This window comes from Danio aesculapii, chromosome 3 (assembly GCF_903798145.1).
Source record: "Danio aesculapii chromosome 3, fDanAes4.1, whole genome shotgun sequence".
Classification (NCBI taxonomy): domain Eukaryota; kingdom Metazoa; phylum Chordata; class Actinopteri; order Cypriniformes; family Danionidae; genus Danio; species Danio aesculapii.
The window spans coordinates 5,403,779-5,421,070 of record NC_079437.1 but is presented as its reverse complement, the minus strand read 5'-3'; the positions used below and the strand labels follow the sequence as shown (position 1 = coordinate 5,421,070).

The 17,292-nt window shown below is 37.6% G+C and overlaps 1 protein-coding gene and 1 gene segment (V, D, J or C); one reads left to right on the top strand and one right to left on the bottom strand.

Annotated features, from left to right (window-relative positions):
• The first annotated feature begins 469 nt into the window (after nt 1-469).
• On the top strand, nt 470-4,577 carry LOC130220729 (Ig gamma-1 chain C region secreted form-like). The segment is given in 4 exon segments: nt 470-614; nt 3,202-3,489; nt 3,572-3,883; nt 4,053-4,577. Coding segments are annotated over 4 exon segments (1,020 nt in total).
• An 8,543-nt stretch (nt 4,578-13,120) lies between these two features.
• Nucleotides 13,121-17,086, bottom strand: LOC130220728 (E3 ubiquitin/ISG15 ligase TRIM25-like). The gene is made up of 7 exons (XM_056452957.1): nt 17,058-17,086; nt 15,394-15,988; nt 15,200-15,295; nt 14,803-15,036; nt 14,565-14,718; nt 14,386-14,445; nt 13,121-14,284 (listed from the first exon to the last, which is right to left on the bottom strand). The coding sequence occupies exons 2-7, from the start codon at nt 15,982-15,984 to the stop codon at nt 14,166-14,168; spliced, it is 1,254 nt and encodes a 417-aa protein (XP_056308932.1). The 5' UTR covers nt 15,985-15,988; nt 17,058-17,086; the 3' UTR covers nt 13,121-14,165.
• Nucleotides 17,087-17,292: the final 206 nt, after the last annotated feature.

Below are 17,292 nucleotides of genomic sequence, written 5' to 3'. Positions count from 1 at the left end.
GTGGAAATCAGTCCAGAAGCAGCATCAGCTGTGGGAGTCCAATCAGTGGAGACTTGAAGCAGGTGTGTGTGTGTGTGGCATGACTGAATTTGTAGTTCATAAGATGTAGTCCATGTGAAAGTGAGTGCTTACCAGCGACCTCTGGTGGTTAGAGATTGCTGGTAATCATGACAATATTTGGACTAGAAACAAGACAAAAAAAATCCAAGAAAAGCATTCTTCGCAGTGAAATGCTGGACTTAACAGGAGATTTATTTTCAAACTTAAGCATCTGGTCTACAACATGCTGAAATGCCAGCTTAGTATCTCTTTTGCCCTTTTTTCTATGAGTGTATGTTACATAAGTGTGGCCAAAGTCTTTTGGTATTTCCAAATAACAAATATTAGTTGTGGTCTGATATGTTGTTTGTGCACAGAGAGTGTGAAGTCTATTTGGTTTCCGTAAATGAGTAACTTGTTGCTCTTTAGGCAGTTAAGACAGTCCCAGATCCAACCCTGCTTCAACACACTTACATGTAGGTTACTCTTGTGAAGTGAGATCAAGATGACAGATCCTGGAAAAATCCTCAACCTTGTCCTTTGGTGTTTTTTCTGTCATTTTGCTCAAGGTCAAGGCAAGTGATGTTTGTTTCTTGACTATGAACTTTTAGAGTGTAACTTGTAGTGTTTACACTATATAATGAAAGGTATGTGGTATAGGTAAGTGCAAAAAGTCTCCAGAAATGCTTTTATAAGCCCATTTTTACACTTTGTCTCTAGGATAAAGTCTGCATTTTCATTATAGTGGTGATTGGTGAACTATTCTGAGAACAGTCTGGTTCCGGTTGTGTTTCCACGTGAGTTTTAACTGCGTGGCTTAAAAACACTTTTGTGCATGATGTTGCAACTCTGGCCTTACTGCTAGTTTCTCCAAAGCTGGCTAAACAGAAGCACGCTATTTATTTATTATTAATTTATTTTTATATTGCAAAATATCAGAGTCCCAAAACAGCTATTTATTTTTTGCTATTTAAATTACGTACGTTACTGTGACAATGACTGATACAGTTTCTATTACTTTCCAAAGTGTTCAGTTATCAGCACTACAGTGGAAAATTAAAGGGCACATAGTTGACCTCTTTTTTATGATTTAATATTAATATTCTGGTTCTTCTGAGTGTGCCAGTTTAGGTTCAGTTTAAAACACAATTCAGATTTTTTTATTATAATGTGTTAAAAAGTGTCATGTTGGGGGGCGTGTCCACAGTTCGCTGATTTAGGGGTGTGTTGCTCCACATGGAGATTAGTTTCGGCTTCCCGCCCAACGTAACAAGGGGGCGGGGCCATGAGCTCACCCACTCTGTGTTTGCAACAGAATCAGACAGGCAGACTGAGAAGAGAGGATCAGCATTCAGTTGTACATGTACGACTCTGACACAGACCAAGCAGAGAGTACAAAATCATTTGTGTCTTTGTACAGTTTTACAGCCAACTGTGTGCTAGTTTCAAGTGCCGAGCTTGTACACAGAAACTAATAACCACGCACACTGAATTAACTTTGACTGAGGCACCGGATGAGCCGCTCGAAGCCACGACACAGCACACCAGACACACTCTGTAGCGCGGCAGAGACATGAAGTGTCCCGAATCGTCGCGCCACGCAGTTTTGAATTCTAAACATAGGTTTCTGCAGCGGTCCGCGGCGCCCAGCCATCGACTTGAGTGTACCCTGATAGACACCTATGTTTATAATTCTAAAACACATGCTAGTTAAGATCACAGGGAGCTTCTGTGACCGCGAGAAATGCAAACAGCTGAGATATAAGGTAGACTCAATGAGAAGTACACATGTTTGCAAACCTACCTAAAGATACAACCAATAATTCCCATTAGAGCGATAATGTGGAGAATATTGATCTTGTGTTGAGCCCAATGAGCCTTGCATCTAAAAATAGAGCTAGCGTGTTCCTTTAGTGATATCGCTTCGACTCACGCTGAAAATGACGAACGTGAATCAACAAACTGAGGATATGATGACGCGCCTGTCAATCAATATTGGTGGGCGGGGGGACCGCTGTCCTACGTAAAGTTGCGGTCGGTTTGAAAACCGCTCCAATTGGTCCACCGTTTTTATGTTAATAAATTGAAAAAAAAGCACTGGGTGTGTTTATATCACCCCAATATGACGCTCTATACACCATACATGCACATATGTCTGTCCAAACAGCTTGAAAAGTAGATTTTTTACCATAGGTGCTCTTTAAGGCATTTCCATGCTGACTGGATTGGATCACCACAGGACATCAAGGTTAAGGAAACAGAATGTTTGGCCTGACAGTGGAAAAGAGTTAAAGTTTCTGTTTTTACCTTATTTGGAAGGTTATTTAATGAATATTATTGACCTCTGCTCATGCTTCACCAGAACTGTTGGCTCCTGCGGCTCAGGTTTCTAAAACTCACACAGCATGATGTGCTTTGAAATAAACACGCAAAATCATCAGTTATCAAATATATTAGAACAAACTTGAGTAGATTCCTTGTATAATGACAATCATTTAAATTAAAGTGGAGAAGAGGCTTACATTAGAAGTGAGTGAGTTATCTGTCCATAATTTCACAATATACCAAAAGATTAATTGGTCACCTTATGGTGGTGGCACTGAATAAACGTATAATCCAGACAGCCATAGGGTTCTTATCACCAGAATTATTAGTGTCTGAACTGATGAGCAAATGGCAAAGAATTAATTAAATTAGAAAAAGTGGAAACCTAACATTACACTTGACCACTACATTGCTGACTTCTAAGAAACATTTCAAAATCCTGATGTTGATCATAATTACCCAAAACCAAATGACAGTAAAGTCAGTGTTTTCAGAACTGAGTTAACAGTGAAATCATTTTCAAAAATAGAAATACATTTTCAGTTCAGCTTTACTGTTACCAAAACTTTAGTTTGTTTTTAATGTTTCATACAAGTCAATGTCAACTCAGCCTTTAACTCAGGATATTTACAATAAATGAAAGCAACGTAACTTGTGTAGCACAGCAGCGAAAGCACACAATTAAGACAACTGAAGGGTGAGGATATATATATATACTTTTAAATGTGTTTATTTATTTGAAAGTGTCACATTTATGTATCATGTCACATTTAAACTGTGTTTTTTCACATCTTCAGAAGTTTTACTGTATATAAATGTGGATTATTTTCATTTCAGTGTGTCCACAATCACCGACCCTGAGCCTGATTCCTGTGAGAACTCAGAAAAGCGTGTTTGTCATGTGTGTTATTGAGGATTTTTATCCCATGAACCTCACAGTGCAGTGGAAAGTAAATGAGAGAAACAGCCGGAGACAGTCAAACCTGCAGTGCGAACTGAATCCAGAGGGTCTTTATACGGCACACAGTCTTTATAAACTCAGCAATGAGGCATTGATTGGAAATACTTACACCTGTGAGGTCAAACATCAGGGAGAAAAAATCACTGTGACAAAGATCTTCAATGGTAAATCATCTGAAGTTAATTTGCTCTTAGATTGAACTCTTAAAATCAAAATCATTTACTTTCTGGTTCCTTTGTGTTGCAGGTAAACTGACACTGAAGCCTCCAATCGTGAGTGAATTATTCAACAATAATAGAGTTGTGTTGGAAGCCATTGTTTCTGGAAATGAACGAATAGCAGTGCAAGAAGCTTCAGTCTTCTGCAAAGTGAATAATGAGCCTGTATACAGTGGACGAGGAACTGTGAACGTCTCCCGGGAAGTTTCACAGTTTAAAAAAATGTACAGAATCTCTGTTGATGCGAACAAGTGGTTTAATGGAGAAACGGTCACCTGCACCATTTATGACGCATTTAATGACAGAGACATCAAGCAGGAAATCAGTATTGATAAAGGAGGTAAGTTAGTCTAAATAATTAACCTTGTGGCTCTGTGTGCATTCAGAGATCATCAAAAACAAAAAAGCACAAGCACATTTGACACAAGTAGATATAGCTAGCTATATAGAAAGCTAGCTTGTTAAACAGTTTTTCACTTTTCTCTGATTTTTCTGTTTCTCAAATTCAGATGGACAGACACCCAGAGTTGTCATTTACAAACCTGATCATTTCAGCACAGACAGAGTCTCTCTGGTGTGTGAAGTCAGCAGCCCAAACCTGGGTGATGTCTATATCATGTGGCAACTGGGTGAACAGCCTTATATAGAGGGCTCAACCAACACTCGCGTCCACCAGAAAGATTTTACATCTGTTCTCAGCATTCTGACGATACCAAAAAGACAGTATGAAGATCACCGAAACACCTTCACTTGCGCAGTCAAACATGCCAACATGAAAGATACAGCATCTCCATTACTAATTTCAACGTCTAAAAGTAAAACAGAATCGAAGGCATGTGAATGTGACTATTATAGATGAAGATCCCACAAGATCATGAATGGTTATCTCAGTCGTATGTTCTTCATTGTCAGATCATCTATATTTTTTATTTCTGGCTTTGTCTTCTATGCAGTACAGTGTGATGAACACAATACATTCATAATTATGTGCTTCATTTGTTTGTATTCAAATAAATACAGTCATGACAAAATAATATTATAGTGGGAAAATTGTATTTATCATCCATCAATCTGCACATGTATTTTGCATTGTATTTTGTTCTAATGTAAACTTTTCATGCATAAAGTATACAAATGTTGAAACTTTTTTCACATTATATTCACTAGACATTAAGCTCTGAATCCAAAACTATTTTTTTCTTGATTTTTAAGTCTTACCATGTGAAGCGATATATTCTGTGTACTTATTCATTCATTTTCTATTCGGCTTAGTCTCTTTATTAATCTGGGGTTGCCACAGCGGAATGAACCGCCAACTTATCCAGCATATGTTTTATGCAGCGGATGCCCTTCCAGCTAAAACCCTTCACTGGGAAACATCCATACATTCTCATACACTATAGACAATTTCGCCTACCCAGTTCATCTCTACCACATGTGTTTGGAGGAAACCCACACGAACACGGAGAGAACATGCAAACTCCACACAGAAACGCCAACTAACTCAGCTGAGGCTCGAACCAGAGACCTTCTTGCTGTGAGGCGAATGTGCTACCCACTGCGCCACCACTTCTCCCCTAATTAGAGATATATCAGGAGAGAAAAACATTTCACAAGACACTGTGAAATCACTAAAGGCAGTGTAAGAAGTAAGAAGCATTTCAAATAAAGAAATCAAATCAATAAGTGGTTGATATAAGTTAATAACTAGGATTTATGAATAAGTATACAGTCATAACTGAAATGACCAACACAAAACAAATAATAAAAAATAAAAAGACAACATAATATAGAGTTGATTTACTTTGAAGCAACACACACAGGTTATCACAAGTTTTCCGATTCTAAACAAGTCTCCCTGAAGATCCCGGATATAATGTCCCGGAAATGGAGGTGACTCCCTCCTTTTTATCTTCAAATGATTTATATTTCATCTTTAAAACATTTAGAGTAAAACATTGATCTGCAAATGTTTACACTATAGTGCAGTTTAGTTTTAAAGCACATAAGTTTTCTTATGGTTACACCTGGCATCTGCACTACTGCAGCATCTTCCACACAAAAACGAAGGATTTTGAATACATTAAAGATCCTGTTTTACTTTGTTTGGGCTTATATGGGATGATAACCGTTTTACATTTACATTTACATTTAGTCATTTAGCAGACGCTTTTATCCAAAGCGACTTACAAATGAGGACAAGGAAGCAATTTACACAACTATAAGAGCAGCAGTGAACAAGTGCTATAGACAAGTTTCAGGTGTGTAAAGTCTAAGAAGCAAGGCATTAGTAATGTTTATTTATTTTTTATTTTTGAAAGAGAGTACAGTTAGTGGCATAGCCAGAGAGGCAGTTACAGATTAGGAAGGAAAGTGGAGACTAAACAGTTGAGTTTTTAGTCGTTTCTTGAAGACAGCAAGTGACTCTGCTGTTCTGATGTAGTTAGGGAGTTCATTCCACCAACTGGGCAGATTGAATGTGAGAGTTCGGGAAAGTGATTTCTTCCCTCTTAGGGATGGAACAACGAGGTGACGTTCATTCACAGAACGCAAGTTTCTGGAGGGCACATACATCTGCAGAAGTGAGATCAGATAAGAAGGAGCAAAGCCAGAGGTCGCTTTGTAAGCAAACATCAGAGCTTTGAATTTGATGCGAGCAGCAACTGGCAGCCAGTGCAAACGGGTGAGTAGCGGAGTGACATGTGCTCTTTTGGGTTCATCAAAGACCACTCGTGCTGCTGCGTTCTGAAGCAGCTGAAGAGGTTTGATAGAATTAGCTGGAAGCCCGGCTAGTAGAGAGTTGCAGTAATCCAGTTTGGAGAGAACAAGAGCTTGTACAATGAGTTGAGCTGTATGTTCAGATAGGAAGGGTCGGACCTTTCTGATGTTATAGGGTGCGAATCTGCAAGATCGAGCAGTTCTAGAAATGTGGTCAGAGAAGTTCAGTTGGTCATCAATCGTTACTCCAAGGCTTTTTACCATTTTGGATGCAGTGATGGTTGCTCCATCCATCTGGATTGAAAAGTTATGGTGTAGAGTCGGGTTGGCAGAAATTTCAAGCATTTCCGTTTTCGCGAGGTTAAGCTGGAGATGATGATCTTTCATCCAGTGTGAAATGTCTGACAGGCAGGCTGAGATGCGAGCTGGAACCGAGGGATCATCTTTTCAAGGCATCCCGCGGTTTGGAAAAGTCAAGGTTTTAAAAGTGGCAAAATTTTATGCTATACCAGGGGTCACCAAACTTGTTCCTGGAGGGCCGGTGTCCTGCAGATTTTAGCTCCAACCCTAATCAAACACACCTGAACAACCTAATCAAGGTCTTACTAGGTATACTTGAAACATCCAGGCAGGTGTGTTGAGGCAAGCTGGAGCTAAACCCTGCAGGGACACCGGCCCTCCAGGACCGAGATTGGTGACCTCTGTGCTATACCATTTCTAAGGTATGTGTAAGATTTTTTTATTTACTTTTTTTTTTTGGACAACAGTATCTGCAGCAGAAAAGATTTCCAAAGATGCTGTTTTAAATCATTAAGAAATCTGTGTTTTTAAAACAAATGAAGACAGCTGATGACTCATTTGAATTGTTTAGCCTGACCTGTTTACTGCTCTAAAATATTATAAATGTTTCCCAAAATAAAATATTTTGTGTGGGTAAAAAAAGTTTATGTTGTTTACCCAGACGTTTAAAAAGAATATATTTTAGATCAGTATTCACAATATCATGAAACCGTGATATTTTTATGCAAGGTTATCATATCGTCACAATCTTATTCCGGCCCATGCCTAGCTGTGCTATAGAGTGGACAGAGTTCTCAGTAAAACACATTCTGGACAAGGAGTGTTCATTCATTCATTTTCTTTTCAGCTTTGTCACTTTATTAATCTGGGGGTCGCCACAGCGGAATGAACCGCCAACTATTCCAGCATATGTTTTATGCAGCAGATGCTCTTCCAGCTGCAACCCAGAACTGGGAAACACCCATACACTCTCCCATACAAGTCAGCCTGGCCCTCCAACACAATCTCACGGCAATTCGTAACTTTTTAATTTAGTGGCTAATTCGTACAAATTCATACGATCTAATTTGTACAATTTAGTATGATTTGCTCATCCGCCAATGACGGTTGGGCTTAGGGGTGGGGTTAGGTGCCACGCCTCCTTTTTAAAATCGTACAATTTCGTACATTTGAACTCGTACGAATTCGTACGAATTAGCCACTAAACTGACAAAACGTAAAATACTTACGTTTTCTCGTGAGATCAGGCTGGGCCCTCCCAATCAGGAACTTGGCCCACGTACTCTGGCCCCACATCAGATAACAGCATTTTTTGCGATGCGTTTCATAACTGAGAAAGCAGCATACATACGATGTGACTGTGTGCTTTAAAAGCATGTTTTGGCAAGCCTGGCTCATTTACAATCTTAATTAAAGTATTCCGTTTTAATCATTTTAAACCATTCAAGCTGCATTAGATGAAAGAGGACCTAGTTCAGCATAGAGCGCAGATTTCTGTGTGCATCACGCGTCTCAGCATGCATTACCAAACGCACTTCCCTTTCATATCATTTCATAATTCACACAATAGAAAGACTTAAAGAACACAGGCAGTTCAGCAGCAGTGAGTAGGATAATTGGGAGATGTGTTGCTGTATTGAAGATGGCCTGCTTAAACATTATAGCATTTTTTCTTAGGGAAAGAGCAAATATTAAGTTCAGTATCTGTTAACGACTCACAGAAACGGACAAATCACAGGCAGTTTCAGTAAAGTTTGTGTAAAGTGCAACATACAAAATTCAAACACGAGTCCAAATCACGTTATGCAGTAAAATATCAATATTTCGATACTTATCCACATATAATCTTGCTTTTGCTTTGCTCTCTGTAAACGCGCTCTCTTCTCTTGACACGCATAAACAATGTTGACCTGTATAAATGTAACCCACTCAAATAATTGAGTATTAACTATTGTTTTATTTTGATATGTAATTGAGTTTCTGATTTAATTTGTTAGAATATATGAATTTATATATTTTATTTTCTTACCTTACTTGATGCACAACATTTGGCCATGTAAAATAAATTATAGATGTATATTTTTCTATTTAGAAGTTATTTTCTAAAAACCGGAATTGAGGTCAAGGGTCACTGACGTCACTTGCATGCCAGCAAGACATTAAAATGTGATATTTGTTCTGCTTATGACTACTTTAAATAATAAAAGGTTTAGTTTTCATTTATTAAAATGGCATCATAAATAACAGCTGTTTCCTAAAAGTTCAGTAGTTATTCTTAACAGAAATCTTCAGTCACTCATAAATGCATACTGTAGATTCTTCAAACCTCTTGCCTTCTGCTGCGTTGGTAAATCTTATTTATACACTATACCAGCGCATGCGCGGTAGATCTGCGCATAAGTAAATCGCTTTCTTAAATCACATGCATCATTAACCATCTACATTATGTAAAAGTAAAATTTACAAACGAAATATACATAAGTACTAATAAAAATAGGCTAATAAAACATTTAATAGGCTAATAAAACAATTAATCTTTTATGTAATCTTTTATGAAACTAACAAAATCTAAATTCATTTTTATCGAGAATCAAAAATGAAAATTTAAACTTGAATATAGCATCAATAAAGAGAAGAATCCAGTCAAAAGTATGTAAATAAATAAAATCTCAGCTACAAACGCATTTCTAGCCTACTCATCTCCAAGTCTGTACTCAACTCACCCGTATTTCATGAAAATCGCCACAAACAGCGCCTTTTGATATGTCTTTTCCCTCGAGTGTTTAATCTGTGTTGTTGTTTCTGTTTAGTTGAATGAGTAACAGTGAGAATCCGTCGATTTACAAGCACCGCTGGTCAGTGACTGGACTGATCGCTGCTTCCCGTGAGTCACGTGATCTGGCAGAACTCTTGGGCTTTGGCTGCAGCTGGACGATACAAGCGGTGCTCACGATAGGCTATAATTACTCTATATCTCCCAGTATTTACATATCTGTTGCGTTGATATTTGTTTTTTGTTTGTTGTTGTTGTTGTTTTTGTATTAATGCAAACAGAACACAGAGTTGACATGTAAACAACAACTATATGCAATACACAAAATATCAATTACATGTATCATCAATGGATAAAAAGGCCCAAAGAGACAGTAAGAAAGAAATAATAAAGGACATGAACATTATGGTAAGAGTTAAAGTATCAGTTACAGTATATAAATTCAAGTCATTACAAAATGACAGTTCTACTTGCTTATTTTTAGATAATGAAACTGTATTCAGTTACTGAATAAAAATGGAGAGTATGGTTTGGTATTGGTAAATTTACATTTGTGGATATCGAATTTAAATACAATCAAAAAAAATATTGCTAAAGAGGGCCAATGAAATTGACCTTAAAATGGTTTAAAAACTGCTTTTATTCTAGCTGAAATAAAACAAATAAGACTTTCTCCAGAAGAAAAAATATTATAGGAAATACTGTGAAAAATTCCTGAATCTGTTCAACATTATTTGGGAAATATTTGAAAAAGAAAAAAAATTCACAGGAGGGCGAATAATTCTGACTTGACTGAACTGTATGTTTACATGGGTCAGTGGCGATAGTTTTGATAATGTTTATCCAAATATGGGTGGGAGGGGTTTCACAAATGCATCTACTGTTGTCACTTGACAAAGTGCATAGATAATCTTGGATTAGGTGAGGGCCGTGGGTTTGAGTTACTCAGCCCAGTTACATTTACCCAGACGAGGCTTGGATGTAGGTTAGACTTCCTCTGCCATGAATATTATGGAGGGTTTGAGGGTGGCAAGTTAAAGGTAAGGTAAGGTAAGGTAAAACTTTATTGTCCCAGTTAGGGAAATTTGTCTTGGGTTCTTGCCCTCAGCTGCAATCATCACATACATGAACAATAACAATACAAAATACAAAAAACAAATAAGTATTTCAATAAAAGTGACATGCCTCTCTCCATATACACATAAATAATCAGATACTCTCAATCTAAGCCACCACTATTATTTAATAGCTTAATGCTCATAGGATAAAAATAATTCTTTATCTGTTTAGTCTACAGCAAGGTACTCTGAACCCTTTTCCCGAAGGTAACAACTCATATTCCTTGTGCAGAGCACGTGAGGATTTGTTTAGCACATCTTAATGCGTCCTGTTCATACATATCCTGCAGTGGCATCTGCTTTGGTACAGCAATCATTTTCCAGGAAGAGTAAAGTTGGTCGAACCATGTTTACAGGGTTAGCAGGCAGTGGGTTGGACACCTCGGAGCAGTTTGCAGGACATCTCTGCCAATCTGAGTGAGTATCTGATGGAAAAAATACAATACTGAGGACATATTATATTAGAACAGTATATAGACTGATGAATGTAAATCTTAGTATTTTGCAAAGCCTGATAACAAAACCAAACCGCAAACAAATGCAGGGGATAATATTTTATTTTAAAAACTTAACTGCAAAATTATTTGCAGGAAAGCATTAATGAAATGCATTTATTTTAATCTATTTGTTACAGTTAATGAATTTAAATGCCAACACGTGGAGAACGTGCACGTGAATGTGTCATCAAATAAGCAAAACCCTTTCAATTGTTTTTGTGTAGGCTTGTATTTTACAGAACTGTAGAAATACTCAAAATATCTCTGTTAATGTTTTCAAACAATTATATTTGATTTACCAAAATCACACAAGTGACAATTTCACATTGGTCACATCCATAATGACACTTTTTCCTTATAAATACAAAAATGTTAAATAAAATAAAATCAGTCATGTTTGTTCTATAGTCAACTCTTATCTTTTAGATGAGCATTGTTTCTTTTGGGTTGTGCAGTTAAATTTACAGAATTTCTACACTGTATGTTGTATGCTGTAACTGTTTTGGTCACATCCATAACGCATGTTTCAATATAATGTTAACAAACACTTTTTCTGTGCGTTTATGTTTTGAGTTTTTACTGGAACGCTGGAATTGAACATTTTTTTTTTTTCATTTAATTGCCCTGCTGAAAAATCCAGCTTAAACCAGCCTAGGCTGGTTGGCTGGTTTTAGCTGGTTGACCAGCCTGGTTTTAGAAGGGTTTTGGCCATTTCCAGGCTGGTTTCCAGCCATTTCCAGCTTGGTCTTAGCTGGTCAGGCTGGAAAATGACCAGCTAAAACCAGCCTGACCAGCCTGGTTTAAGCTGGACATAGCTGGTTTTGGCTGGGCTCCCAGCCTGGCCAGGCTGGTCAAGCTGGTTTTAGCTGGTAATTACCCAGCCTGACCAGCTAAGACCAGGCTGGAAATGGCCAAAACCCCTCTAAAACCAGACTGGTTGACCAGCTACAACCAGCCAACCAGCCTAGGCTGGTTTAAGCTGGATTTTTCAGCAACATGTTGATCTTACATTCTAAAAACAGCTTCAAAATCAAAATCAGTTTTTATTTTTTAATATTAGTCAACTTTATTTATTACTTAAAATCATATTTAAAACTCCTAATGATGTTGTAAAATCTTTACACAAACAGCGCATTCGTGTTGAAAAAGAAGCCTTTGCTTAAAAAACACTTCGGCATTGATATACAGGGCATACATTAACCTACAAAGTTTAAGAAAAAGTAAAACCGACAAATTAAATATACATACACACCAGAAACTTGCCTATAGCACTTATTCACTGCTGCTCTTATAGTGTAAATTGCTTCCTTGTCCTCATTTGTAAGTCGCTTGGATAAGCGTCTGCTAATTGACTAAATGTAAATGTAAATACATAAGCACTGACGGCCATTTGCTGCTATAAACTAGACTATTAGCACTATAAATGTCCCGAAATGGTGCTTAAACTTGAATGAACCCTCAATAACGAGACAAATCATATTAAAGTAATAATAATAAATGAAAAAACACAGGTACTCACATGTCATTCTGACTAAACTCACCTGTGTCTGGAGAAACGCGGACTGCTCACTGCTTGCCGTAGAGTCACGTGATCAAAAGCCGGCGATATAATAACTGGATATTAAATAAACCACATTTTTATTCCAGCATGTTGACTTCACCTCCTTTTTTCCCCATTCTGTTATCCATTATCATCTCAGTTTAGCTAGCAGAAAGCTAACAGACAACCGAGTATCGAGCTGCATGCAAGTGTAATCAACACAAAACCTATTATTTTGTTCAGCAGTAATGTTGTATGATCAACAAACAACTGATAAACAAACAAACAAACAAACAACTAAATCAGTTTAAAAGTGTATCAAGTACTTCTTTTTCGTCTTCTTTTTGAGTTGTTGTTGTTTTTTTAATGGTGGACAAACATTCCCGCCACCTACTGGGCTGTGGATAATGGCGCAGGAAAATCTAAATCGGAGGAAAATCCTGTTAAACAAATCTACTTTTACAACCAAAAAAGTAATTAAAGCACTAAAAATGTTCATGTGTTTTGATCAATTATTCAACAGAGTCTCAAGTGTAAGGATTTCTATGCCCATTTCTTTTAATTCTTCCCTCAGAAATGCTCTTTCCTTCTCATAAGCAGAGCATATTAGTAAAACACACGGCCAAATCTGTACATCACAGTCATTTATTTACCAACATAACACAACGAAAGACAAATTGAAAGTGAATTAAGATATGAAGCCTGATAAATGATTATTATTTACATTGATTCACTTCACAGACGCTTTTATTCAAAGTGACGTACAAGTGTGGATCAAATTAACACCTCAAATCAGAGCAGTAATACTTGTGTTATCCTTCATCACTGCTTGACATTGACCTCAATTATTAATGGAGAATGTAGACAAACATGCTTATAAACATGGTGAACAACTCAGTAGAACAAACATTTTAATCCAATAAGTACAAATGTAACGTAATGAATGTAATAAATTCCAGCTTGCACATCAGAAAAGTAACATGGTTTTGTTTTAACAGATCATGTGATGATAAAAATGGTAGCAGTGAGATGGCAATAATGGATATTCTAGTATGCACTGGTCATAAAATCCCTCAGCCAAAGTCCATCATCAAAGTGGTCCAGCGTTGTGTTGCCCAAGGTTTTAAAAGCAGTCAGATGTAAAATTATTTGCACACACACACACACACACACGCAGGTTTTTACCCACGAGAAGATTCTCTTCATATTTAAAGCTAATCGTTTGCTGTTGCCTCTTCTGCATTTGGTATTTTGTGTAAGGTCACCTGTAAGCCTCTACATCTGAACATACTTCATTGTTCAAACAGAAACCTGAAAGGCACCATCGATAGCTGCTTGATGAGGCAGGCACACTGAAAGAATTAACTAGTTACATCACAGCTGGCATAATAATAAATCAGGTCACTGACTGCACCTTTTAAAATAAACAACTAAAGAAAACACTTCTGATGCAGTGAACGCTTATCAAGACAACTTTCATATTAATATACCAATTAATAACAGGCAACTGGTTTTTAAAAAGTAGATTAACAAACAGCTAAAAAACAATAATTTCAAAAGCTTTTTATATTAATACAAATTCATGTGTAAATACGCACATTTTACGTACATTTTAACGTAAAACTAATACTAATATTTATTTAGGCTTTGGACTCTCTTTCTTTTGGATGCCAAAATTAGAGAAGGTGAGGGGATCCAAAGCCAAATGAGTCTCCAGTGCTGGCGGATCCAAAGCCAAAAAGAGGAAATGGGCTCCTTGGGACCTGAGAAGACCCCTCTAACACTGGATGAGAATCTGATAGAGATAGAAAAAGAATTAGAGATAGAAAAAGAATTAAAAATAATAAACTACTCTGTTGTATTTTTTGGACTGTCTGTGTTTTCATAGTAACTTACATTGTTGAAACTCCTGACTGGTCTGATCTTCAGGAGTCTGAATGACCTGAACTGTTTTCACTAGACGGAAACCAAACACATCCGCAGTTTAGCTCATGCAGCAAGAGAAAATCAACATTAAACTACTAATATATTCTCAATTTCTTAATTAACCCCTCTGCAAAAATGTCAGTATTTACCTGCTTTAGACATCTCTTCCATCTCATCTGAGGAGAACTGCTGAAGTTTATCTCTGAACTGAGAGACTGATTTCACCACATCACCAAAAAACAGATGAGAACTGACAGTGAAGCCTGAATGTGAAGATCCAAAGAGAGAAACAGACGGACAACTCTACAAAGACAAAAACTCTATAAGTACAAAGCTTGTTACCGTCACTCATTCTTCATCTGTTATATATTACACACACATAAATACCTGGAGGAAGTGAAGATGATCCTGTGTTTCTGAAAGCTGCTCCAGCTCAGTGTTTCTCCTCTTCAGATCATTGATCTCCAGCTTCAGTCGCTCCAGTTGTTCTTCAGCTCGACTCACAGCAGCTCTTTCCTGATCTCTGATCAGCTGATTCACCTCAGAGCGACGTTTCTCAATATCCTGGATGAGTTCAGTGAAGATCCTCTCACTGTCCTCCACTGCTGACTGTGCTGAGCACTGGTACAGGACACATCATCACTTTCAGTTCATTAACATTGGTTATCAACAGTAAAACGATTGATAAGGACAGCTTGAACATTCTTCTAAACATCTCCTTGTGTTTCTTAAAGAACAGATTTCAGACAAATGACAGAATCTCCATCCAGTTTACTTTTCTCACCTTATGAATCTCAACAGCCTCTCTCAGATCAAGAAGATCTTCCTCTCGCTTCTGGATTATTAATTGTAAGTATATCTGGTTCTCCTCCAAATGTCCCTGCAGAAAAATATAATTAAACCAGCACAGCTCAGAAGTTTCTCTGATTGAAAGAAAAATAAAGGGTCATTGATGAGTTCCAGCAAGCAGTACTGTACCTGTTTCTCTGCTCTTGCCACTGTGATTGTCACAGCATCATGATTTTTGTGCCCATCCACCAAACACAGCATACAGATGCAGCGCTGGTCGGTGCGGCAGTAAATCTCCATCACTTTATTATGCTGAGGGCAGATCATCTCCTGCAGTCGTCCAGTGGCCTCCATCAGATTGTGTCCTCGACCTCTGAAGAGATTCTCATGCTGTTGGAGGTGATCTGGACAATAAGAGTTTCTACACTCCTGACAGGACTTCACGGCTTTCTGCTTATTTCCAGTGCAGGCGTCGCACTCCACATCTCCAGATCCAGTGTGAACAGAAGCAGGAGCAGCCGTCTGGAGTCTGGTCTTCTGCAGTTTCTCCACCATTTCAGCAAGCACCACATTCTTAGCTAAAGCAGGTCTCGAGGTGAAGCTCTGTTTGCATAAAGGACAGCTGTAGATTCGCTTCTGCTCCTCCTCATTCCAGCAGTTTGTGATGCAGCTCATACAGTAACTGTGTCCACAGGGAATCGTCACTGGATCCTGCAGGAGATCCAGACACACTGGACATCTGAACTGGTCCGAAGCCCAGGAGACACTTGCTTCTGCCATTTTACTGTGGGAACACACAGATAAAGAGCACACAAAACATTAATTCTCACTTCACACAGAATTAAAGTTGCAACGTTTGACTTTGTTCAAGAATCAATTCTGCACACATATTATCATATCTACACATATCAATGTGGGTGGGTGTCTGATAGATTTGGGGTTATTATTTTAAAATTGTGTGTTTCCACAAAAGACTGTCTCTGAGAAACTGAAGGAAATGCAAAAAGTGTTGTGACTCTCCCCTATTTGATCATTCTTCTGCTGATGATCGTTTTAAATACCCAGCAAACAATTTTGTGTTTAATATACGTCTAATAGACATCTAAACATAGACAGCTTGGCTAAAACAAGGCTAAACCTGGGTTGTCAGTGAAAATCTAACAGACATCTAAAAATAACCCAAAACTAGACTAGTCGTCAAATAGACAGATTAAACAGACTTTATACGTGTAGTCATTCATTTGTGTTTATTTGATGACTAGTCTACTTTTGGTCTATTCTTAGACGTCTATTAGATATTCATGGACAGCCCAAATTTAGCCTTGTTTTAGCCAAGACGACTGTTTAGACGTCTATTAGACATCTATTAGACATCTTTTAAAAACAAAACATGCTTGCTGGGTACAGACACACATTTTACTTTTAATAAATGTGATGTTTCTAAAAATTCAGTTCTTATTGTTAATATTAATCTACTGTCATTCTTAAAAGCATAATTAAAGCCCATAATACTGTTGTAAGTTTTACACAAACATCGCACGCCTGGAAAGTCTACAGCATAAATCGCATGCACCAGCCTACAATGTTATTGATAAAGTAAAACCAACAAACGAAACATAAGTAGGGACAGTCATGTAGGAAATGAAACACGGTTTCTTCTTACTTTCACTTTGCTGTTGCCTGTTCAGCACAAACGAAACTCAGACCTATTAGCATAAAGCAAACATTAGCATTAGATCTTCTAAAGTTATGAAATGGCGCTTAAACTTGAATAAACCCTCAATAACGAGACAAATCCTGTCAGAAAAGCACAACTATAAACTCGCATGTTATTATTTTGACTCTAAACTCACCTGTGTGTGGAGAAACACGGACTGCTCTGCTTCCTGTGAAGTCACGTGATCTAGCAGGGACGACGATATTACTTAATCAGCTCATTTCCCTCAGTAAATGTCTTCAATCTGTTAGCCTAAATCCCAATACACATTTGAGTAGAATGAATGGATAAACACAGGCCAACGAATGCTAACAAAAACAGATCATGCTGTATGCAAGTGTAAGACATACATAACTTTGTTTTTCAGTTAT

Bases quoted from the DNA above. Each gene is read 5' to 3' on its own strand.
- LOC130220728 (XM_056452957.1), bottom strand. From the start codon at position 15,984: ATGGCAGAAGCAAGTGTCTCCTGGGCTTCGGACCAGTTCAGATGTCCA. The intron at 15,296-15,393 runs GTACAGTACTGC...ATTTTTCTGCAG, and splicing joins TGGCAAGAGCAGAGAAACAG to GGACATTTGGAGGAGAACCA. The intron at 14,446-14,564 runs GTAAATACTGAC...GTTTCCGTCTAG, and splicing joins GGAAGAGATGTCTAAAGCAG to TGAAAACAGTTCAGGTCATT.